This window comes from Oryzias melastigma, linkage group LG22, assembly GCF_002922805.2.
Source record: "Oryzias melastigma strain HK-1 linkage group LG22, ASM292280v2, whole genome shotgun sequence".
NCBI classification, from domain to species: domain Eukaryota; kingdom Metazoa; phylum Chordata; class Actinopteri; order Beloniformes; family Adrianichthyidae; genus Oryzias; species Oryzias melastigma.
In genome coordinates, this window is record NC_050533.1 from 25,810,986 (window position 1) to 25,835,801 (window position 24,816).

The 24,816-nt window shown below is 41.0% G+C and overlaps 1 protein-coding gene across 4 annotated transcripts in view; it reads left to right on the forward strand.

Moving 5' to 3' along the window:
* The first annotated feature begins 2,815 nt into the window (after nt 1–2,815).
* Nucleotides 2,816–24,816, forward strand: part of fgfr3 (fibroblast growth factor receptor 3) — a 74,564-nt gene continuing 52,563 nt past the window's right edge. For 3 of the 4 annotated variants that reach the window (XM_024262679.2, XM_024262612.2, XM_024262737.2), the window contains exons 1-2: nt 2,816–3,168; nt 7,533–7,749. In XM_024262679.2, coding sequence (XP_024118447.1) covers nt 7,602–7,749 — 148 coding nt within the window. In that variant the 5' untranslated portion in view covers nt 2,816–3,168; nt 7,533–7,601. Of the gene's footprint in view, nt 3,194–7,532; nt 7,750–24,816 lie in introns of all 4 variants that reach the window. The other variant, XM_036209963.1, reaches the window with a different exon arrangement.

The following is a 24,816-nucleotide window of genomic DNA, read 5'->3' on the forward strand; positions in this document are numbered from 1 at the left end:
ATATATCAAGTTTAACACAGCAGGAGTTTGACACTTTTAACATAAACATATGCAAATGTATACAGTAGAGATGGAACGATTCACTTTCTCCGCTGTTCGGTTCAATGCTGTAACATCCCAGCCTGCAAGGCCAAGCGGCTCCATTCGCTTTAAAATGGCAGAGATGTGGGTCCTGATTGGGTTCGTCTACAGTTTCTGTGGTGGTCCCACCTGTGTTCCTGTGTTTGCTCACATTGACTTAAGTGAGAAGCAGGCTCTGATGTAGCAAGCTAGCGAGCTACACTGTAGCATGCTAGCTGTTCAGCTCATTTAAGAAGGTGCAACACTATCATGATGGGAAGGTCAGACAGCAGGATTTACTATTCAACTGTTTCCAAGCATTGATGAATATGAATAAAAGTTTCTTCTATCCGTTGTTAGTTAACAAGGTCTAGAAGTTGTCAAGTAAGGGACGGTGAATCTGTTGTCCTGGTCAGCCTCTTGAAAACATGAAAGTGAAAAATGGAAAGCCTCTTCCTTGAAAACTGGAAGAATGCAACTCTTCATCTAAGAGAGGAACTTCAGAGAGCAGCAGAACCCGAGTGTTTCAGTCAGAGCAGAGAGGAGCAGCAGCTTCAGAAAAACAGCCTGATGCAGATTCCAGACAAACATATTGAAGCAGCAGCAACCCTGAGCTTACATTCAAAAAGGAAACCAAAACACTCATATGTCTGCCATTTGCTGGCAGCAATTGCAAAACTTAAAATAAATCAGTGTTGGGAATTTATTTTCTCTAATTACTGCATTTCATCATATCAATGATTGTCCTTGACAATCATTGCAACGCCCCCCTCTGGGTTTGAATGAATTTAGGTCAGGGTGTCAAACTCAGTCGCACAGAGGGCCGAAATCCTTAGGTCACAGGTCGGACGGGATAAACATTTATTGAACACTCTAAAACTACATTTTTAAAACTTTAAAACCATAACTTTTAACATAATTATGAACTAGATATATAGCATTACCTGTGTTAATGCTAGTGTGAATGCTGTAAGCTGAATGTGACCACTGAAGATGCAGCTGATAGTTGAAGATGCTGAAATTGATAACTGAAAAGGCTGAAGTTGATACAGCTGAAGTTAATAGCCAGCAAAAACTAGCTAAATGCCAAATTACCCTAAGAAACTAAAAAAAAAAAGCATGTAGCTGAAAAAGTGGCTAAACTTCAAATTAGCCTAAAAAATCAAAAAGCCCAAATTAGCCACAACAGCTAGCATGTAACTGAAATATTAGCAAAACTCCAAAATAGTCTATAATCTTAGTAAATGTTAAAATAGTCTAAAAAGCTAGCTGAATGCCAATTTTAAGAAATTTAAAACTGTAACTTTTTAACAGAATTATGAATAATAAAAAAGCAGGAATATTATTCCAGAATAAATCAACTTAAACCTTAAATAACTTTCAATATTTTACTCTTCATAAAATATATTTTGTCAAAATTATACAAGTTATAAATGAGCGTAAGATAACATCGGGTCATTAATAACAATAAAATAAAATGACCTGGAGGGCCGGATAGAATTACCTGGAGGGCCGGATGCGGCCCCCGGGCCTTGACTTTGACACATGTGCTTTAGGTGGACGCGTTCCTGCAGCATGCAGGGGGCTGCAGCCTCAGCGGATCGGGAGGGGGCCACAAATCACGTGCAGGAGCCCACCTTTGCAGCCTGTAGGTGACAGTGGCACACTCCTGCCCGCCGGCCTGAGCGCCGCTCCTCTTTATGGGGCCATAAAGCTGCCTTCTCCAAACACACTTTATGAGATGACAGTAATTAGAGTGTTGTCTGAAGCCGGGTGGGACGCTCCACCACCTCTGTCCTGACAGCAGCCATTAGAAATTAAGTTATTTCATGGTCGAACTTTGATGAGCGTCATGTAGAAAAAGATTCTGTTCTCCACCTTCGTCCTCGGAGACCTCCACACAAGTTTGACACCATTTACTAAATTCAGATTCTGTCTAAAATGCAGACACTCTTCTATTCCGAGGACTCATCACTTCATCCTGCAGACCAGAGAGGGACCACAGCCCGTCCCGCGTGCGGACAGCGGCTCAGCGCAAAAGCTGCATCAAACAAGCGGTGATCACGCACGCCGATGGTTCAGATTTCAAAATAAAAGCCTCCCTCGTGGCTTTTAGATGAACCAAAAGACAAGATGATAGATAGATAGATAGATAGATGGATGGATGGATGGATGGATGGATGGATGGATGGATGGATGGATGGATGGATGGATGGATGGAGACCCCTGAAGAGAGCAGTAGGGTGAAAAAGAGCAGTCAGTCTGTATTTTAGAATTTTTTGAAATGACACAGTTTATCTCCAATATTTATGGGGAAACTTATTTCTTTACTTGAAATAAAATATTACATGAAAAAAAATTGGATTCTCAAAGAAGTAATTCAGTTGTTGTCTGTGAACAAGAATCATGAGCATATTTCTGTTGTCTGGTTTTGGGCTGTACTGAAAGCAACTTCAAATTTTGATATAGTTCTTCTTGTGACATTAATAAAGCTATATTCTATTCTATTCTAATCTGTTCTATTCTATTCTATTCTATTCTATTCTAGTAGAGTAGAGTAGAGTAGAGTAGAGTAGAGTAGAGTAGAGTAGAGTAGAGTAGAGTAGAGTAGAGTAGAGTAGAGTAGAGTAGAGGAACCCTGCAGCCGGTCCTCTCTCTCCCGCTCGGAGAGCATTGCGTCACTGATTGAGCTTTTATTTTGAAAGTGCGCCTCGGAACGCCCTGCTCTTACTAAAGCTGCCGAGACTCCAACTCCCCACCTCACTACTCTACTTCACTGGCAGCAGCGCCGCAGAGCCGCCAGTCCGAGTCCTCTGCTCACCGCGGACAGACGCGCAGCTCACGGAGCCCCGGTCACTGCGCGCGCCCCACGCCGCTCCGCGCGCGGCGGGATGGTCCGGTTCTGGAGCCCTGAACGCTTTGGACTTGGCGCAGCGGGATTTAGAGAAGCTGTCGCATCGTGAGGAGGATTTTTGCAGCTTTCTCTCCGGCTGAGGACGTCAGGAGTTTGAGAATTGTTTTTGAAGTTTCCATTTGGAAGGAGCGCAGCTGGACGCTCAAAGTCTGGTGACATCTGCGGTCTGAGGCTCAGTCTGTCCGGACATCTCGGTGAGAACAACTTCCCTTCATTAATGTGATTTTCTCGGCCCTCGTGGACAGTCAGACTTCCTCAGAATCGTCAGTGACAGCTCGGGTCTGGGTTTGGTCAGGTGGCGCAGCGGCTTGCGCGCCAGTTGTCTGTGCGCAAACGGCGCGTCCGCTCCGGCTGAGCTGAGGAGCAGATGCTGGTTACAGATTCTGTATGGAAATTTGCTTTAAAAACTTCGTTAGTTAAAACTCATTTGACCTAAATATGATACGTTAAAAATACAGAGTTTTGTTCACTTTTAAGACATAAAAACGCACAAACCTACAACAAACATCTGATGAAGCCTGTGAATGAAGTCAGTGTTTTACATCGGGAGAGCGCGCGCTTCGGCCACGATGACGTCTTCCCGGAGAGGACATGAAAACGCTTCAGCTCATCTGAAGTTTCTTTCGAAGCAGATGTGTTTCTTTCCTCTCTTCGATTGAACGGGGCGCGCGGCTGTGCGCCTTCAGCAGCAGATCAGTCATCCTCCTCTTCGGACGCGCGCGCCTCGGCGGGGTTCTGACGTGACTCTGGCCGCTCCGCGCGGCTCGGAGCCTCACGAGTCCCAGATGTGCAGCTCCCGAGCAGACTGGTGAGATTCGGGGCTGCTGCTGGGCCAGAGGGAACGTGATGGCTGATGGCTAAAGCTCGTCCTGTTCTGACAGACAGGTGTGACCATCATCCCTCCCGTCAGAGAGCGTAAATCACTCCGTGGAGCTTTTTGATTTAGGTCTTTAAAGAGGATGAAAATCATTTCGTTGATTCAAATTCTCCTTTAAAAAAAGAACCAAAGAGTCTGTCAGGAAAGACACTGAGGATGTGAGCTGGTGATGAAGATCTGCTCCTCCACCCCAACAGAATTCATTCACATGACTTTTAGCTCATATCAGAGTCTGATAAATGAGAGGCTCCAGAGTTCAGGTGATCAATATCTCTTTTCACCTGAGGGCCAGTGAGTGAAGAAAGAGGAGGGTGGGTCAGGACAGGGAGAGGATCAGAAATGTGGGAAGTCAGATGATAGAAAATTGCATTTTTAATAAGTAAAACTGCTGCAACTGCTGATCGTGTGTATTTGTACGTGCTGCTGTCAAAGGCAAAGAAGTTAAGTGTGTTATTTACAGAAAAATATCAATTATTGTACATATCTGGTAGCTACGTTTTTATAAAGAAATGTCCTAATGGGCACATAAACTTAAATATGTGTATTTTCTAAAAGATTTGGTGGGATTTGGCAGCTCTGGCTGGGTTTTGTTTTACCAAATTAGTGTAAAGGGTTGCAGAGCCCTGGTCTAGACTGTCAGGGAGAAAAAAACGACAATTCTCCTCTTTCTGAAGCGACAGCGTGTTTCCAGACCGCTGCAGAAGCTTCACCCTCAGTATTAAAGCCTGCAGACTAGCTGCAGAGGTGTGACGAGCATGTGACCATCCATCCTCACTGAGGGGAGCAGGACGGCTGGGATTTGAACCCTCGTCTGCCTCTGAGCTCCTTCAGAGTTCTGCATGATGACTGATGTGTCTGTGTTTTTACTAGGGCTGGCACAAAAGATTACTTTAATAGTCGACTAATCAGCCATTATTTTATCAGATTAGTCGACTAATCGGGTCATGTGCAAACTGGATGTAGAACACATCTTAACCATCATTAGCTTTAAACAACTACAAATATAGAGAATTAAGATGATAGTTTAGTAAACCTTTAATGAGTCGTGCAGCTTCTGTCCTTCATTAAATTCTGGAATTGAAACAAGATTAAACTAAAAAAGTTGCATTTTACCTGCATCTTCATGTGAATGCTTTTTGGTGAAAATAGTGATACAGTTTACTTTAATTGCTGCAAGGATTTACTGAAAATGCAAAGCTATTTACAAAATGTTAAATTTGCTGAAAGACTGGAAATTTAATGAAAGAAGTATGAAAGAGCGCCGAAGTTGACCTAAATTTCTTAAAAAATTGTAGCAAAATTGTTTAAAAATCCCTAATACATGCCAATTTTGCTTAAATATTTAGTGTTGCTTAAATATGAGCTAAATTAGCCCCAAAAAACCTCAATAGCTAATAAAACTAGCCCATTGCTTAAATACTAGCTAAACTCCAAAACAGCCTAAACTTCCTCATTAAACTAAATTAGTCAAAAATTGAAGCTAAACTCTAAAGTAGCCTAAAATATCTCAGTAGATAACAAATTAGCCAAGAACGTTAGGATGTCAGTAAAATATTAGCTTTTAAAAATTACTATAATAGATGAAAACATAGTCCATGAATATATTTAAAGTTTTGTTGCTAATCAACCTAAAATTTTGAAATGTGCTTTCCCTTTAATTTCCTTTGGGGCATATTTTGCTCAATATTTTTTTTAAAAAGTGAATTTTTTGGAGGGGAACGCTCACAACTTTGTTCAACTTTCTCCACTCTGACTCCATATAATGTAAAGTAACGACTAACCGAGTATTAACTTGGTCCTCGTGCATGAGTCGACTGATCGTGGCAGCACCAGGTTTTCTAACAAACATTTTCAAATTCAAAGACTTTGGGCTCTCCTCTGCTCACAGAGATCCTGCTTTTCCTCTCCATCCGACTTAGTGACCTGATAATTAATTACAAATAAAACTCTAAAACTTTACTGTGAATTACATAAGCTACCGCTCTGGCACACAGGGACAGTTTGTCTCATCTCCTAGCAGTCAGTCATGTTGCAACACTTGGCTCCTCTTCAGATCCGTCTACACTTCCATCTGACACTCGATTAGTCACTTCAAGTCCTTATTGTTTCTCTCATGGCTTGAGAAAGTCATGCTACTTGTCTAAACAGATCTGTAGTTTGGCTCAAACTAACTTTGACGGCTTATCAACAGTTAACTTGTCTACAGCTTTATTTTCATAGAGACATGTGTGTGCTTCTGTGCTTGCCAGAGAAAACAAGTGTGATTTTGAAGATCTGCATTTGGCGCCTGCAGAGCGGCTTTTTGTGCCGTCTGAACTAACCATAAGTGCATCTCAAAGGTGAGGAAAGGCTGAAGGAAGCTGCAGCGTTGGAGGAAGTGAGGGTCTTGTGAAGGTGCAGATGAAGCGTCTGAGAAGAAAACCTGCTCTGTTAGGACTTAGTGCAACCTTTGTGTGGAGAGAAGCCGCTCTGCTTCTCTGGGCTGCTCACTCACAGCTCTTTCTGCAAAGCTCTGTGCATTCCTGCAGACGGAGGGCAAGTCCCTCTTCCTCCGGTCAGTCCGCACTCTGATAGGACTGCAACCATTAGTCCACTGATCGACGACTAATCCACTATTAAAATAGTCGACGACTAATTTAGTAGTTAAATTACTTTGTATTATGTGGAGTCAGAGTGTAGTAAAGTGGAAGTTATAATGGTATTCTGATAACTTTTTGGAATATTTTGGCATTTATTAAGGTTTTTTAGGCTGTTTTGGAGTTTAGCATATTTTAGCTGCATTTTAGCAGTTTTGCCTAATTTAGGATTTTATTAGTTGTTTAAGTTAATTTGGAGTTTAGCTAATATTTCAGCTGCATTCTAGGTATTTGGCTAATTTTGGCTTTTTTTAGGCCATTGTGGAGTTTAGCTAATATTTTAGTTGCATTTTAGCTGTTTTAGCTAATTTGGGATTGTATCCGTTTTTTAATTTAAGGGTTTAGGCTAATTTTTAGGGTTTAACTAATATTTTAGCTAGCTATCAGCTTTAGCATTTTCTACTATCAGCTTCAGCGTTTTCATCTATCAATTTCAGCATCTTCAGCGGCCAAATTCAGCCAACAGCATTCACACTAGCATTATCACAGGTAATGCTTTATATATATTTTGTAGTTAGTTTAAAGCTAATGATGGTTAAGATGTGTGCTTTACATCCAGTTTTCTCATGACCCGATTAGTCGACTAATCTTAAAAAATAATTGGTGATTAGTCGATTATTAAAATAACCGTTCGCGGCAGCCCTAGACCCCAACTACACCCTGGTATTTCTTGTCCTCCTGGAAGATCCGTAAAAGTGTCAGTCAGTCGTGAAGCCACGCAGAAGAATTTGTGAAGCAGAAATGAGTCCTCCCGAAGGTTGGTCAGTTCTGAAAATCCGGCCACACTTCTCTTCTGTTAATCTTCAGCTCAGAATCACTATGAGCACATCTCAACAACCACGTGTCCTGAGAGAAACTACAAGAGGGATTTTCCTCCTAAAGCTTAAAGTCTGTGTGGAATGTCATGTCAAAGCAGACTGTGGGTACACCCCGAGGCGTTCCTCTGCTTCATTTCTTTTCTCATTGCCTGTGATCTTATGGCAAAGCTCTTCCATTTCTCCTCCAGCTCTAATGGACTGTTTTCCCCCTCGCATCTCTCTGTCAGGTCAGTGGTGGGGAGCTGTTCCTGCAGCGTTCGCGGCTGCCGTTCTGCTGGAGAGAATGCAGATGGAGGATGCCGCCTGAGTTGGAGCCGGGCCTCTCTGCTCTGCGCCGCACCTCTCCGTCCAGAGGAATGAGGGCTCTGCGGCCGTCCCTCTGGCTGTGTCTCCTCCTGCCTCTCTGTGTCACGCCGGCCAGGCTGCCCACCGCTGAGCCCACAGGTAGGATTCCCCGTCAGAGCTGCCGCTGTAGTCTCTGCTGAAACTGCAGCGGGACACCTCTACACACTGACAGAACCCTCAAAATCAATCCTGAAAGACTTCAAATGCTGTGGAACAGGAAAGCTTCTTTCGTCTGCTGTTGTTGGTGCTTGTCAGTTCAACAAAATACACATTTGAACTTTATCCAATTATTGTGCAGTTTGTGGAGAATTTCCGTTTTTTTATTTGAATTTGAAAGCATCTGAATTGGAAAAATGTGAAATTTTCCCAGAATTTTTGAGCTGTGCGATCCTCTTTCTCTGATCATGCACCGGCTCCAGCTGTTTTCATGAATTGTTAATGGAATTTCTGTTGCTGCTACAACAAAAGCAACACACTGTGTGCAGCACAGCAGCAGACACGGCTCCAGCTGTCTGTTTTCAGGACAGAAAGGATTCTTGATGTCAACCCAGAAAAGACAGCGTTTGCTTCTTTTTGTTATTCCCTTCATCACTTGCGTCATTTTCGGTGCAGCTGACATTTGCTTAGAACAGCACTCTGTTTTCTCTTTGTTCATCACTTCAAATGAAAGAGTTTCAGAAGACGTTTATTGTTTATGTAAATGTTTCATTTTTATTTCAAGAGGAGGATTTAATTGGACTCTTCTTGCTTTGCTGCGCTAGCGGACTCTCCTCTTTGTTCTGGTGACAGACGTACCCAAAGATCAATCCAAAGTAAACTCCGACTGTTTGCTTTAATCTCTTCATAATGCACATGAAACCCCAAACACAGCAGAGTCATCTCTTTCTGAGCCTTTTTAACATGAGCCTTATTTAAACAGAGTTCTGACACTCTTTGCACGCCGCGCTGCATCAGGAAAGATGAGCCGGCTCTCAGGGCGCCGTCTTTACAAGCTGACTTTCTCACTTGGGGTTTTGTGACTCTTTCACGCTTCTCAGAGCTGAAGTTCAAGGCTGAGAGTGAACAGAGTCGAATGTATATCTTTCCACTTCATGCATGCATGTTTCTGAAAACATTTTTATAATGGCGTGAAAAACCTGAGCAGCTCGGCTTTGCTGCGACGGGTTACGTAACCTGTAAAATTCCATCACTTAACGGATGCTTGGGTTTTGACACGTACTTGGCTGCAGGCTGATCTGCCAGCCTTCTCCTGTGTGACTTTCCCTCCTCATAGTGCCTCCTCTGTCTGCCCGGCTCGCTCTCAGAGGAAACCCCAACCGTGGAGGTTCTGTACGCCCATCAGAGTTCCTGGACCTGCAGCTCCATGAGGAGCCTTCAGCTTCTTCACGCCTGACAGTTTCCTGCAACTCTCCTAAAATTAGAAAGAATAATTCTGCTAAAAACACAAGGAGTGAGAATTCCTGCTGTCAAACGCTCTTAAGTTTGTTTCAGCCACAGAGGCAGGAGGTCTGCGTCTGTAGACTGGCTTCCTCTTGTCCTGAAGCAGTTCGTATAGCGAGCTCCGCTTCTCACAGGACAAGATCAAGTAAAGGACACTCAAAGTCTTAAAAATGCAATAAAGTTTAAGCACAACATTGAAACAGTTGGAAAACGTTTCATCCAGAAAATGAGCAATATTTAAAACAAAAGTCGACCGTCCACATTTTACTGAACTCTACCTGTAAAGCACGTGTCAAAGTCAAGGCCCGAGGGCCGGATCCGGCCCTCCAGGTAATTCTATCCGGTTATTCTATCCTTAAATATTTTATTCTCCGTAAAAATATGTTTTATCAAAATTCTACAAATTATAAATAAGTGCAAGATAACATAAAATGATCTGGATGGCCGGATCCGGCCCCCAGGCCTTGACTTTGTAAGTGAAATGGGTGGGGCCAAAGTCTCCCTGCTCCGCTCCATTCTGATCATCCACTTACAGACAAACAGATCCATGAACGTCTTTGTTTGCCTGGTCTGAACTGTAGTCTGGATCTAAACTGTACGGATGGATAGATCTGATATTGCTCAACATTTCTGTTGCAGCGCTAATGTTAGCTGTAAGCTAGCAGGAGAGAGTGTAAACAAAGGTATGATGGGATATCAGCGGGAAATTCTAATGAACTATCTGATAAAACTATGTACTTGAAAACAACACAGATTTTTAGATTTTGCCAGAAAATGACATAATAATAATTAAAAGAACTCTGGGAACAATTTTAATTTAGACCAAAATATGATTAAAGTCTTGAAGGATAAATCAACATTGAACTGGATGCAATCTGTAAAATCTATATTTACAATGTTTCTTAACCCTTTAACGCCAGTGTTTGTAATCTTTGATTTACTGTAACTTTTTACCGTTAACATGATCATTCCAGCAGATTGTAAAGGAGAAAAGCGGCTCGTTCTCCTTCACAATCTACTGGAATGATCATGTGAACGGTTGAAAACTTACAGTATGTTAAACATTCTGTGTTTAACTGACGACACCTCAGATGCTAAAGGCTTAATGATCAGGTCCTCCTGGATTTTTCTAAACATCAGATGGAGAACAGCAGTGCAGTGTCTGGCTCCACAGCGGTTTTTACTCCTGGAAGACATCTCCGGCCTGCGTGCCGCCTTCCAGCACGGCTCCCCGCATCCACAGATGGAGGAGCAGTGGGGGCAAATGACTGTCGTTTACTGGCAGATGGCATGATTTCCCCTCAGCCACTGGGCTGCAAAGATGTCACTTAGGTTGTGCTTTCTGTGTGTGACACTGTGTGTGTCTGAGGTTGTGTGGCGGGGTCAGCAGGTGCTGAGGACTGAAATGTCCTTGAAAGTTTACAGCAAGCATGGAAATAATCATTTAGGGAGATGAGTCGGGAACGAGTCATTAATTCAGGACAGTTTGTTTGTGAGCTTTTGCATATTCATGTGTTTACATGACCTCTGACCCTGTGAGCTGCACTGCTGCATGTATGTTAAGTGTCATTTTTTCTGTGACGGGAGGCTTTAGAGGAAAACAGTGGAGAAGGAGAGTTTGCTCTGCAGAAAGTAGGAAGATTAAAAGGCCCCCTCTGATGAAAATCCTGTTTTTGTCAGCCGAACAGGATAAACATTTAATCAACACTCTTAAACTATATTTTTAAAACTTTAAAGCTGAATTTGGTCACTGAAGATGCTAGTGCTGATAGCTGAAGATGCTAAACCATTAGCTAAATGCCAAATTAGAATTAAAAACAAACAAAAAAACATAGGTTAGCCAAACAGCTGGCATATAGCTGAAAAAAATGCTAAACTTCGAAATATCCTAAAAGACGGAAAAAAGCCTAAATTAGTCAAAACAACTATCATGTCAATATTAGCTCAACTCCAAATCAGCCTAAAAAACTAAAAAAGAAGAGCTTAAAGTAGTCAAAAAAGCTAGCATGTAGCTGAAATATTAGCTAAACTTCAAAATAGCCTAAGAAAATCTTAATAAATGCCAAATAGTCCAAAAATCTAACAGAACGCCAATTTTAAAACTTTAAAACTGTAACTTTTTAACATAATTATGAATAATAAAAAGACAGGAATATTATTCCAGAATAAATCAACTTAAACCTTAAATAACTTTTAATATTTTACTCTCTATAAAAAGATATTTTGTCAAAATTATACAAGTTAGAAAAAAGAATAAGATAACATCGGGTCATTAATCACAATAAAATAAAATGATCTGGAGGGCCGGATCCGGCCCCCGGGCCTTGACTTTGACTCGTGTCGTAGAGGGACTTTAAGGACGAATGCCATCACAAACAACATGTTTTATTGTGTTTCCTTCATCTAGCCGTGTGCAGACATTGGCTAAAGAAGACGCTGACATAATGTTGTCTGGAGTGTTTATTTCCTAAAAAGGTTGGCAATGTTTCCAGGTCCATTCAAAACTTGAATGACTGAGAAGCTAATGATAAGAAACCGAGGTTTGAGTGCACACACGTGTACGTGTGACAGGTGACATCTGAGCTACAGTTTCTGAAAGGACGGAGTGTGGCGTCACATCTTTGGTGTTTGAGGTTCAGCTTTTATTCCAGCAGAAAGTAAAGAATGTCTTGAGTTTGTGTGTGAGTCACTTTAGATTTTTGATTGTCCGTTACTAATACCTTCTGTGGTAAAGCAAATAAAAGCATTTTACTGATCCTATAGCACCACAGATGTAAGTCAGAGTGAACCAAGCGCAGCGACTAATGTGACACGCATCCAATCCACTGCAGTTAATTATTTGTTTTTCTGTCTTTCTGCAGCGATAAAACTTGTTTTTACATGTTTCCAGCTTTAAACATGCTCTTGTACTCTCCAGCTCACTCGTGAAAGCCTGTTTTTCAAGAATATCCTCATGTTGTCATTTGCTGTGGAACATCACCACCCTCTCATCATCCAGTTGTGCTAATCTATTTTTACGCGTGCGTGGGCCTACATTTGCAGGACAGGAATCGGTTTCAGCCCTTCAAACTTTAGAAAACTCTAAAGCAGTCTGTTGTCTCCCTCAGACGGAGGAGCTCGAACGTTCACGTCTTTATCATGAAATCTGCTGGCCTGCATGGAAACAGAGAAAGACAAACAAGTTTAGAGAACACCTTTGTGTGGAACAATGGCTGCTCTATGCTCGGTCTATCACACACTCCATCAAACTCTGTAGACATTTGAAACACTTTGCTGGAGGAAAGTTAAACATTAATCACGGTTTCCATTCAACAGGCTTGATCTGGGGAATTTAAGGGTAAAATTCTGTCACTTTTGTTGATTTCTTCTGTTGTTTCACGCCAAATCGATCCTGTTTCTTCTAGTGGATTTATTCCTCTTCAAATTCTGTTGAACTTCAAATAATGATTCAAAAGTCAAAAACAGAACACAGTTCTAATGACTCATAAAGGTCATGGTATCAGGTCATGAATTAAAGTGAAAGCACTTCACTGAATCCTTCAAACACAACCTCAGCGTTCCTTAAGCTTCAGTCTGATTAGGGTGTTTCTCTAAGATTTGTTTTCATCAGAAATAATCCCAGCAGAGAGTTTCACTTTAAACTGACAGCTGTAGATCAGTAGGTCACACTGTAGATCACACGAGTCAAGGCCCGGGGGCCGGATCCGGCCCTCCAGGTAATTCTATCCGGCCCTCCAGATTATTTTATTCTATTGTTACTAATGGCCTAATGTTATCTTGCGCTCATTACTAAGTTTTGATAAAATATATTTTTATGAGAGTAAAATATTGAAAGTTATTTAAGGTTTAAGTTGATTTATTCTGGAATAATATTCATGCATTTTTATTATTCATAATTATGGTAAAAAGTTACAGTTTTAAAGTTTTATAGATTTATTTTTATTTAAAAAATTGTTGGCATTTACTGAGATTTCTTTTGGCAATTTTGGACTTTAGCTAATATTTCAGCCACATGCTAGCTGTTTTGGTTAATTTATTTTATTTTCTTTTATGTTTTTGGGGTGTTCTGGAGTTAATCTGATATTTACACACAACCTGTTTTGGCTAATTAATTTTTTTTTTCAGTTTTTTAGGATATTTTGAAGTTTAGCTAATATTTCAGCTACAAGCTAGCTTTTTTTGGAAAAATTAAGGCTTTTTTTTTGTTGTTTTGGCTGTCTTAGTGTTCGGCTAATATTTACACATTAGCTGTTATGGCAAATTTTTTCCCCGTTTTTTTAGGATACTTGGAAGTTTAGCTATTTTTTTCAGCTAAATGCTAGCTTATTTTTCCTAACCTAAGTTTTTTAGTTTGTTTGTTTTTTAGGCTAATTTGGCATTTTGCTAATATTTTACCTGGCTATAAGCTTCAGTGTTTTCAGCTATAAGCTTCAGCATTTTTAGCTGTTAGTTTAAGAATCTTCACCTATCAGCACTAGCATCTTCAATGACCAAATTCAGCTTACACCATTCACACTATTATTATCTCAGGTAATGCTATATATCTAGTTCATAATTATGTTAAAAGTCACGGTTTTAAAGTTTTAAAAATGTAGTTTTAGAGTGTTCAATAAATGTTTATCCTGTTCGGCCCGCGACCTAAGGTGTGTTTTGGATTGTGGCTCCCTATGTGATTGACTTTGACTCCCCTGCCTCAGATTATAACCCTTTAACACCGGTGTTTATGTTCTTTGATTTACTGTAACTTTTTAATTCCTAACACGATAATTCCAGTACATTCTGAAGGAGAAAAGCAGCTCGATTGTCTCCTTCATATTATTGTATTAATGGTTGAAAAGTTACGGTATGTTAAAGATTTAGTGTTAAAGCGTCACCGGCGACAGCTCAGGTGTTAAAGGGTTAAAACACTCATTAATGTCTCTTGAAATCGTCTCTGTTTCCGTTCGATGAATTATGGATGCTATGTGCTAACCCTCCCCTCTGAAGCAGCTCTTTTCCCTCTCACTCCGTTTTCTCTGCTCCCACACAAAGGTTCACGTCTTAAAGCATCATCAGTGTTTGCAGACGGCCTCCTCTCTCCGGCCTGTTTTCACGTCTCCTTTGATCGCTGCGTGTTCTGCCGGTTTGAGCCTAATGATGTCTCCTACACACCTGCACATGGCCTTTACCCCCCCTCTGGCTGCAGCTCAGGGCAGCTCCTCGACCTCTGGCTGACAGTGGGGTTGACGTACGGCAGCGAGTTCCCCTCCAGGAAATTGTTCAGATATTTAACAGATATCACAGGAATGCAATGCAGAGCAACAACAAGGTTTTGTAGGATGTTCTGGGGTGTTTCTCTTAGCTTAAATGACTGAAACTTTAGTATTGTGGCTGAATTGTTGGAAAACATTAGTAAATGTAAATGTGTTTGTTCAATAATCAAGTCATGTCTGATGTCTACATTATACTTTGAGCTGGCTGCCTTGTAAAAGCTAAAGCTGGGATCAAGTAAATGACAGGCTGCAGCAGCGATGGCTTCAGCACGCTCGTGTAAACACAAGGATGAAAGAGGGACGATCCCGGACGGATCTGCCAAGATGCTTCTGACAAAGCAGTTTAAAGAATAAAAAACAAATCTGCTTTTTATAAGAGTTCAAGTGTGATTGGAACAGCCTGAGATGACCACAAAGAAAATGCAAACATGTGAAATCCTTCAGGCTTCAGCTGGGATTACTGGTGAGATCAGCAGCTTGGTGTTGTGGATGAACTGCAGCTGATAGAGTGAGTTAGTCGTTAAAGACAGAGATTTTTGGTTTGTCTGAATCTAAAAGGAGGTTTTTTCATTCATAAAATGGTCCAAACTAATAAATTAAAAATGTCTAAACTCATATGAATACAACTCCATCTTAACCCTTTGACACCAGAGCTCCAGTGTTTATGTTCTTTGATTTACTGTAATTGTTTAATTGTTAACATGTTAATTCCAGTAGATTCTGAAGTTGATAAGCGGCTCATCGAGCCGCTTATCAACTTCAGAATCTACTGGAATTAACATGTTAACAGTTGAAAAGTTACAGTATGTTAAAGATTTAGTGTTTAAGCGTCACCAGAGATCCTAAAGGGTTAAATAACTGATAATAGTCTTATTATAAATACTTGCATTTTAAAAAAGCCTTTTGATTTGTATTAAAATGTTGACAAAAACTTGATCTATTGTTTTTACTCTGTGTCTAAATTCTTTGATTGTGTTCTTTATCTGCTTTTGTAAAAAAAAGTTATTTAAACTTAAAACTATAAAAGGACTGAAGCTCTAATAATTGAATTAATATTTATATTTTTCTTAAACGACCACGGTGTGAGCGAGATAAAACAGTCCTCCATGTTTGCAATAACACGGGAGTAACCATCCATCGCAAAAATGAGATTAACGCAATTAAAACAATAATGCACTAAAATGTCTGTAATTAATTAATCACGATTACAGCGATAATTTGACAGCCCTATTTAAAACAATTAAAAATAAAGTAATATAACACAGAATCCCTCCCAGCCCCTCACCCCAACAAAGAGAGACATAAAATGACAAATAAAACTCAAAGTATAAACAGAAATAGAAACCAAAGTAAAAACCACGATAACACTGAACAGTTCAGATAATGTTGGTGTTTCTAAATACTGTAAAATACCTATAATTGCTCTGCAAAGCTTCCAGCCTACGTCTCATTTTACACTTTTACCAATTCCAAACTAATTCTGCATCAGCTGTTCGTTTTAGTAACAGTTCCAGCTTGTAATCAGCACAACCAAATGAATACCTGTTTCACTGACTGAAGGTTCCTGCCTACAATTTAGCCGACACTCTCTCATCAAAGCATGTGAAGGTTCCATGTAATTCTGGTCCTTTAGAAGCATTTCTGTTTTTATGAGATACGCGTGTTGGGTCCCTATAAAAAAGTCTTTTTTCTCTCTGATCTGCCTGTTATTTTGAAGCGAAGCTCTGCAGCAGCTGCTGACTCTGTCTGTGTTCCTGTTACTCTGGTGGGGAAATGCTGCCTCATCCAGGATGCTGAGAGAGTTTGAGCTGTGATGGTCGCTGTTGTCCACAAGCATGAGCCACCAGGAGGCTAGCAAACGTGACTGTAATACTTATTCACTGCCAAACCTGTCCTTCTTCTCTCCCTCTGCATAATTAAAAGAATATGAGTAATCATGTGGGACAGCAACTAGTGTGTTCTTTTATCTCAATATCTTCTCACTCATTCTTCCTGTCTTTACCTTCATCTGTTTTCATGTCTCCTCATCCTCCTTCTTCTCCTCTAAACAGTGAATAAAATCCTCAAACGTGCTCTAAAGCCGTCTGTCGCCTTTCCACCGCTCTGCTGCTTAGAGCTCCCCCACATCAGGGCGGCTGACACATCTAATACTGAAACCAAACTCAGCCTCCTCATCGGAGATTGTGCCAGCAGCGCTAAAATAATAAACCCTTGTGCCGTCTGCAGAGTGTAATGGAATCCTTTTTCTCCCTGGAAAGTGGAGTGACGTGGAGCTTGTAGCAGGATTACTGCAGCACCAAACTCCACTTTTGGTTCGAGAAATAATCAACATTTGAAGTATCTTTAACCCCTGACATGATGTTCTGAGTGTAGTCTGGGATGACTGGTTGTACTTGTTGTTATGTAGATAAAAAATGTTGTTCTGTTTGGATTCCTTAAACCGGGCGTGTCAAACTCAATCGCACAGGGGCTGAAATCTAAACACAGATGAGATATTAGCTAAATACCAATTTAGCCTAAAAAAAACAAAAAGCCTAAATTAGCCCCAAAACAGCTATTATGTAAATATTGGCTAACTCCAAAACTCCTAACTCCTAGAAAAACTTTTTAAAAAAGCCTAAATTAGCCAAAACCAGCTAGCATGTAGCTGAAATATTAGCTAAACTCTAAAACAGCCTAAAAAAATCTTAGTAAATGCCAAAATAGTCCAAAAAGCTAGCAGAATGACAATTTTTAAAACTGTAACTTTTTGACATAATTATGAATATAAAAGTCAGGAATATTATTCCAGAATAAATCAACTTAAACCTTAAATAACTTTCAATATTTTACTCTCCATAAAAATGTATTTTGTCTAAATTAAACAAGTTAGAAATGAGTGCAAGATAACATCGGGTCATTAATAAAAATAAGATAAAATGATCTGGAGGGCCGGATCTGGCCCCCGGGCCTTGACTTTGACACATGTGCCTTAAACTGACCTTTAGTTTCTGCAGGTTTGTTAGATTTCTGCATCTGAGTAGAGCCTCCTTAAGAAATCTCAGGGGTCAGGAGCTGTCAGCAGTGACTCTTATCTTAAAGAAGAGTTTTGGATTAAACCTCTTTAGTTTTCTGTCTGACATGCAGCAGATCCATTCCTTTCTAACAGATAAAAGACAAAAAAGATATTGCTCTGAGACGGAGTTCAGACTGAACTTCATTTGGGCTCTACTCAGAGAATAGATTCTTGACTAAGATAGACAAATGTTTGATATAGAAAGTTGATGGTGAACATGGAAAGTTTGACCAGCAGCACTCTGTCATTAATATCGTGCCTGTTCATAAGTCACTAATGTAAAAGGTTTTGCACATTTTCTTTAATGGTTTTATTTAAAATGTTTCCTTTTTTGTAGACCTGGATCGATTCAATTTTTTAAAAATGATTTCGATCCACTTATTTCAATTTGATCGAATTTAATTTTGAGTATACACATTTATACACATTTGTCTAAAATTACAATAAAAATCTACCAAGTGTTTTGACTATATTACATTAATCTGATCCAGTTCACATACTGTAAAATGAGAAAAATCAATTATTGATCTATTGAGCTTAAATCAGTTCAAATCGATCAATGGATTTTATCAATCCAGCCCTAGTTTTTGTTCTTATGATACCAGAGATACAAACTCCAACTCATGTTTAGTATAAACCCACTATCCCTGCTGAAGTTTGGCGGGTTTTTTTCTAAAAAAAATATAAGGATTTTAGAGTGAAGTGCTACACTATTGACACTGATGGACTCTTATGAATGGAAAGACTGTAACAGGACTGGCACAGGAAGCCCTTTTCAACGCTCACTCCACTCCAGAGAGCCAGTCAGAAGTGTGGTGCAGATGTTTGGAACAACTGTCCTCCAGTTGGTCTTTCTCCTGAACAGAGGCTCCTCTCTCTGATCAGTTAGTTGTTAGTGGAAGACAGACAGATGCCTCGATGGAAGGCTTTGCTGCATCTCTGTGGCTCTCAGGAGCAAACACAACCGAGCACTGTTTCATCTTCAACCCTGGCTCCACCGCTGCCAGCCTTTCAGCTCTGCTGCTGGAGAGCAGGAACAGGGGAAGCGCCTGCTGCTGTCAGCAGCGGGCCGTGATGGAGGTGTTTGTGGCTGCACAGGTCATGGGACCCTCAGCATCATAAACAGAGCTGTAAATGCCTGCACAGACATTCCTCACCCTCACCTCTACAAAGTCATGTTTCAAGTTAGGATTTGCTTCTCTCAGACTGATAACCTTCTGACTCTGATTCTCTTTGTGCTTGCTTCGTTATCAGATCATGACTCTGCTGAGTTAATACGACTAAGACGACATTTATTACCTTCAACACTGATTTACCAGCAGCCTTTTGGTTCTGTTCCGTTGTTTTAACGAATAGCATTTCCATTTTTCTGGTGATCACAGCTCTTGTCTCCTTGCTACATGCAAAAATATCAAAAGTTGTAGAGTTTATGAGACATCGGGGAAAAGACAAACAGTCGGACATGAATTTCTTAAACACACAGAGCTGCTGTCTCACTGGGGTGAAAAAAACCCAACAAAAAAGTTATTTTTGACCCGACGTATAAACCAAGTCTTGATGTGGTTTTTAACCCTCATGTTATTATGAGCAGATGTCTAACAATGACAAAGTACGTAACCATGGTAACATTTAGCACAGCTGTAATAGTGAGAGTGTGTTTATACTGAATCCATAATGTAGATGTTTGTGAGCGGCTGTCAGGGCCACACCAGTGAAGGTCATCTCTACTGGAGCACGTCAGGGGGGCGAATGGGGCTCACACATGGGGGGTCAGGACCGGGTTCCTGCAGGGTCAGGACAGGCCAGAGTTTAACATTTCAATCAGTCTCCTTCTGCTCGGTCGGAGTGTGTGGAGATGTTTTCCATCAGCTGCTGGGACATCTTCAAACATCACTTTGACCTTTCACCTCTCATCGATTCAAAGTCAAATCAGAAAGTTCACGGCAAAGATTATTACAAAAAACCCCTTATGAGCTGCAATTGTAATAATCCAGTCCGTTGCAAACATTCCAGATCATTGTAATCCAATTCCTTCCAGATTAATGGAATAAAGACGGATTGTCTTAATCAGATTATGATGATCTATGTAAGTGACCGACAGATTACATCAAAGAATTTCCTGTGTAATCCAAGCACCAATTCATCAATTCATCAATTCATCAATTCATCCTCTAATTTAGGAAACTAGAAACTGTTTAAATCAGGAGTGTTAAACTCAATCACGCAAGAGACCAAAATCCAAAACACACCTCAGGTCACGGGCCGAACAGGATAAACATTTATAGAAAACACAAAAAATACGTTTTTAAAACTTTAAAACCATAACTTTTTAACATAAATATGAACTAGATATTTAGCATTACTGTCAATAATGCTAGTGTGAATGCTGTAAGCTGAATTTGAAGATTCTGGTGCTGATAACTGAAAATAGTGAAATTAATTGCTAAAGAAATGAAGCCAATAGCTGAAAACGCTGAAGCTGATACCGATAGCCTCGGGTCATTAATAACAATAAAATAAAAGGATCTGGAGGGCCGGATCCGGCCCCCGGGCCTTGACTTTGACACGTGGTTTAAATCTTTCATTACTTTTGACTGAACTGCTGCAGCTCCATTAAACATGTAACAAATGCTGCGTTTGAAACCATCTTGTTGTGCATCGTTCACACCTGGAGCTCTCAGGCTTCCTTGTAATCAGATTGGTTCCCCGTGTTGTTCAGCGCGCTGTGATTATGTTGTATTCTGGCCCCATACTCCATTTGCAGACATCTTAGCTTTTGTTGGCCGAGTTTCTTACACTTGTCTGCTGAATTGAAACTAGGCCAGTTCGTCTTTGGAATGACAATTACCACGGACCAAGCACAGGTCCTATTCGGAGGGATGGAGGGAGGTGGGGGAGATGATGTGGGCATGAAAGAGGCAAAAACGATTGGACGGTGCCAAGATGCTCTGGACGTACAGTAGCTTCCGTTGCTCGTTAGCGCAGCTGAGCAGAGGGCGGGGCTGCAGGGGGAGGGTGGGCGAAGCTGGCAAAGGCCGGGGCGGGGTGTTTAGAGCCGGCGTCTATCTTTAACTTGAATTTGAGGGTTCTTAATAAAGTGCAGCTCAAGGAAGAAAAGAGGCAACAAGCTGGAGAAATCCTCCTTCCCTCCCTCTCCTCTTCCTTTCTTCACCACCTCCTTGATCTGCACCAAGCTATCCCTCATTTCTCGCCCTCTCCTCCTGGCAGGCTTCTCCGACAGCAGTGTGAGCTGGTCGGCCTGGCCCAGATTAAGCTCATTGTCTGGAGGTATTTACATCCGGCCAAACCATATTAAACAGAGATTAGGGGTTTTTCTGCACGCTTTGAAAAAAGAGGAGGAAAAAGAATGGAGTGAAAAGAAGAGGGAGCCTTTGGAGCAGGATTTACAATCGGCATAGCTGTGAAATGGAGAGAGAGAAATGAGCTCTTTATGGAGAGGGCTGGGGGGTGGATGGTTGGTGGGTGTGGAGGGGGGGACACAGATTCTGCTTGAAGGTCATGTGATGCTGGCTTGTGTTGAGTTCGCCAAATGGTTGGCAGCAGGTCCAGTTTTGCAGGAAGTAGGAGGAAGTAAAAGTAGGAGTCTGGTGGAGGATAGTCTGCTGCTCAGGACGTCTGACGTCCAAAAAGATCTAAAATGTATCATCATCGTGACATTGATATACAATTATATAAAATATATATTATATATGATATATAAATATACAATCATATGCAAATAATAAAGTATAATTGGTTGATTGATAAGTCCCACTCCCATCATTTTTTTTATCTATTGTAAAAGTGTTGTGGTCTTTTCATTGTGATCATGAAGTTTTTAGCCAAAATAAAAAAAACCTGTGTTGTTTTCCAGGATATATTTTCTGCAGAGCAGCAGGAGTTCATTAGATATTCACTTCTGAGTTTTGGGTGAGACTGTAAACACATCATCTGTCTGTTTACACCCGGGGTGTCCAAATCCAGGCTTTGAGGGCCGTCCTCTTAGATAGATAGGATAGATAAACTTTAATTGCAGACTATTACTCCATTAAAACATACAAAAGACATAAATATGCCACTTAGCGGTGCTTCTGCGTCCAGTGTGAACCAGGCTTTGTACAACTTTTCTCCTGATTCCCAATTATTTGAGTAAAGACATTTTCATAAATGTAATTTTGATCTTTATATCACGAGAAAAAATTCATAAGAACATAGTAAAAAAACCATTCTCATTTGAATGGATCTTTGCCGGTTCCTGTTCTGTTTGCCGAGCAGGTGAAGGTGTCTCGGTTGGTTGGAGCAGAAGGCCACGCCCCCTCCTGGTCCTTCAAATGATACAAGGACATCACAACATGTAGTTGAAAAGTGATAACAGAGTGAAGCTCCAGCTGAATGAATGAGAGGATTATTGATGTTCAGAGAGTGATGGACTCACAGTTCCACTACAGTAACAGAATCTCTTTCTCCAGTGTTAGCATGAAGAATCCGTTCCTATTCTTCCACATCCCACCTGCTTGCTGTACAGATTACATTGCATCTCGGCTCCACACACATGCTCACCAATGAGCTGTGAAGAATCTGCTGATAACTTTCTCTGTTAAAAAGAAGGAATTCAGGTTCACTGCAGCAGCAGAGCTGAACAACAAATTACCTGCAACAGGCTGTTTGTCAGGGAATTGTTTGCTGCTGTTTGAGAGCAGCCTGCTCTGCACATGCTGGAATCACTGCCTTGTTGTATTATTAGCTAAATGTAGTGAGGAGGAGGAAAAAGAGAGCTTGATAAAGATGAATGCCTCCCCTGGCCATCTGGAATCCATCACTTTCCAAAGCCGTTTAAACACAGATATGGTCTGAAAAGGCATGCGCTGCTGCTCTCCTACCAGACTCAATAGAAGTACCTGTTAAGAAAGGGAGTCCTGTAATCTCTCAGTGTTTATGATGCTCTCCCCTGTCTGTTTGAGCTTGCGTGGATGTCTGTTCCCGCACAGAAGCCTGGCTGAAGCACAGGATGATGTCCAAGCAGCATCATTAATCAACACAGAGAAAGCAAGAGCTAAAGACTTCCTGAGTTGTGTCCTCCGAAGCAAAGTTTACCTCAGTTCAGCTGAGTAGCAGAGCTGAGATTTTCCTAAAACCCTTCAAGCGACACGAACCTAAATGAGAACTGGAGCATATTACTGTGATAATGCTAGTGTGAATGCTGTAAGCTGAATTTGGCCACTGAAGATGCTAGTGATGATAGCTGAAAACGCTAAAGTTGATGGCTAAAATTGTTGAAGCCAATAGCTGAAAATGCTAAATCTGATAGCTGAAAACGCTGAAGTTGATGGCTGAAATTGTTAAAGCCAGTAGCTGAAAACACTGAAGCTGATAGCAGAAAATGCTGACGTTGATGGCTGAGATAGTTGAAGCTAATAGCTGAAAACACTGATGTCAAAAGCGGAAAATGCTGAAGCTGATAGCCGGCTAAAATATGAGTTAAATGACAAACTAGAGAAAAAAAAAGAAAATTAGGTTAGCCAAAACAGCTAGAATGTAGCTAAAGACACAGCTCAACTTCAAAGTAGCCTAAAATCTGAATAAAAGCCTTAAAAAAAGCCTAAAATAACCAAAACAGCCAGTGTGTAAATATTAGCCTAACTCCTAACAGCCTAAAAACAAAAAAGCCTTAATTAGAAAAAACAAATTGCATGTAACTGAAATATTAGCTAAATTCCAAAACAGCCTTAAAAACAAAAAAAGTCTAAATAATCCAAAACAGCTAGCATTTTGCTGAAATATTAGCTTAACTCCAAAATAGCCTAAAAATCTTAGTAAATGCCAAAATAGTACAAAAACTAGCAGAAGGCAGATTTTTAAAACTTTAAAACTGTAACTTTTTAACATAATTATGAATAATAAAAAGGCAGAAATATTATTCCAGAATAAATCAACTTAAACCTTAAATAACTTTCAATATTTTACTCTCCATAAAAATATATATTTTGTCTAAATTATACAAGTTAGAAATAACCTCAAGATAACATCGGGATATTAATAACCATAAAATCACACGTGTGTTAGACTATCCCAGTGTGTGAGGAACCTGACCTCTCGATAGGTGTGGAGCCCACAAAACAGAAACGCTGAAGTCAACAATCCAAAGATTAACAGCAGGAAAACAGCAGATGTTTTTAAAAATTGTTTCCACTTCAAAACTACTTAAAGTCTGGAGCCACTTTGTTCTCTGAACCACTGATACATTACCAGGGTTTTCTATCAGCTCTATCAGGTTTGCTGCATTTTGAAATCAGCAGTTTCGTGGACCATTTCCTGCCTGAAATGTCCTGAGATTCTGTCTTTACAGCAGACCCAACAGTTGTGTGGTAATGCAGACAAAAACGTTGCAGTAACGTATTGTGCGGTGGAGTTTGCTGAGGTTGATGTCATCAGTGCTCCTGGTGCAGCAGCAGCTGTGGAGATTCAGTTTGGTTCATACTCTTGTGTGTGTTAAGGAATCAGGGTAACTGTGAAAATGCTCCCAACATAAAGAGGTCTTTTTATCCCCTGGACCCCAGCATGCCCACTGGCCTCTGGTGAAGTTAGTGAAGGATAAATGAACCTCTTCAGACGCACAGAAAAGTTGGAGTCTGTGAGCGGCACTTAGACGCGGTGCAGGATCTCAAAGACAGACTTTACATTCTTCCAAAGGGCTATTTGTTATGATATTTATCTGAAGGGGTAGGGTGGGATCAGAGGGCAGGGGCCTCTTGATTTATTGAGACTGTCCACCCTGCCGTTCCCAAACACGCACACACATACGTACATATCAAAGCCCACATCCACTTTGACACGCACACTCAAAAAGTACATATCACACATTGTTTCCAGCTGGCCCCGGGTTCCAGATAGTGCTGCACAAACACACTCACACCAGGCAGCTGATGGCTCACACATGCTGGAGGAAGCAGTGGGATGCAGAGATGCGATCAGACCCAAACCCACAGGAGGATAACTTTATAATCTGCTCTGTCTTAATCACTGTCTCACTGGTGACCCGGTCCAAACTTGTTGGGTCATTTCCTCTGGATGTGTTCAGAGTAATGGTTGTATGAGAGTCAAACTGCTCAGACACGTGTTATTTGATCAAATGTCTCCGTCTTGATGCTGGTGAAACTGCTCCTCTGCGTTCATGCTTTTTATCTTCATTCACACATGGGGTGTGGGTGTCTGAGTCCTCACCTGGGAGCTGGGAGCTACAACCCCACATCTGCACAGCTGGCAGCACAGCTGCTCTTCTTTCCTGTCGCCGCTGACAGCGCCCAGTTGCAAATTCTGCGTAGCTTTTTTCTTGGCGACTCACTTACGTACTAGAGCAGTGGTCCCCAACCTTTTTGGGGCTGTGGATCGGTCAGCCAGTGTGGAATTATTCCGCGGCCC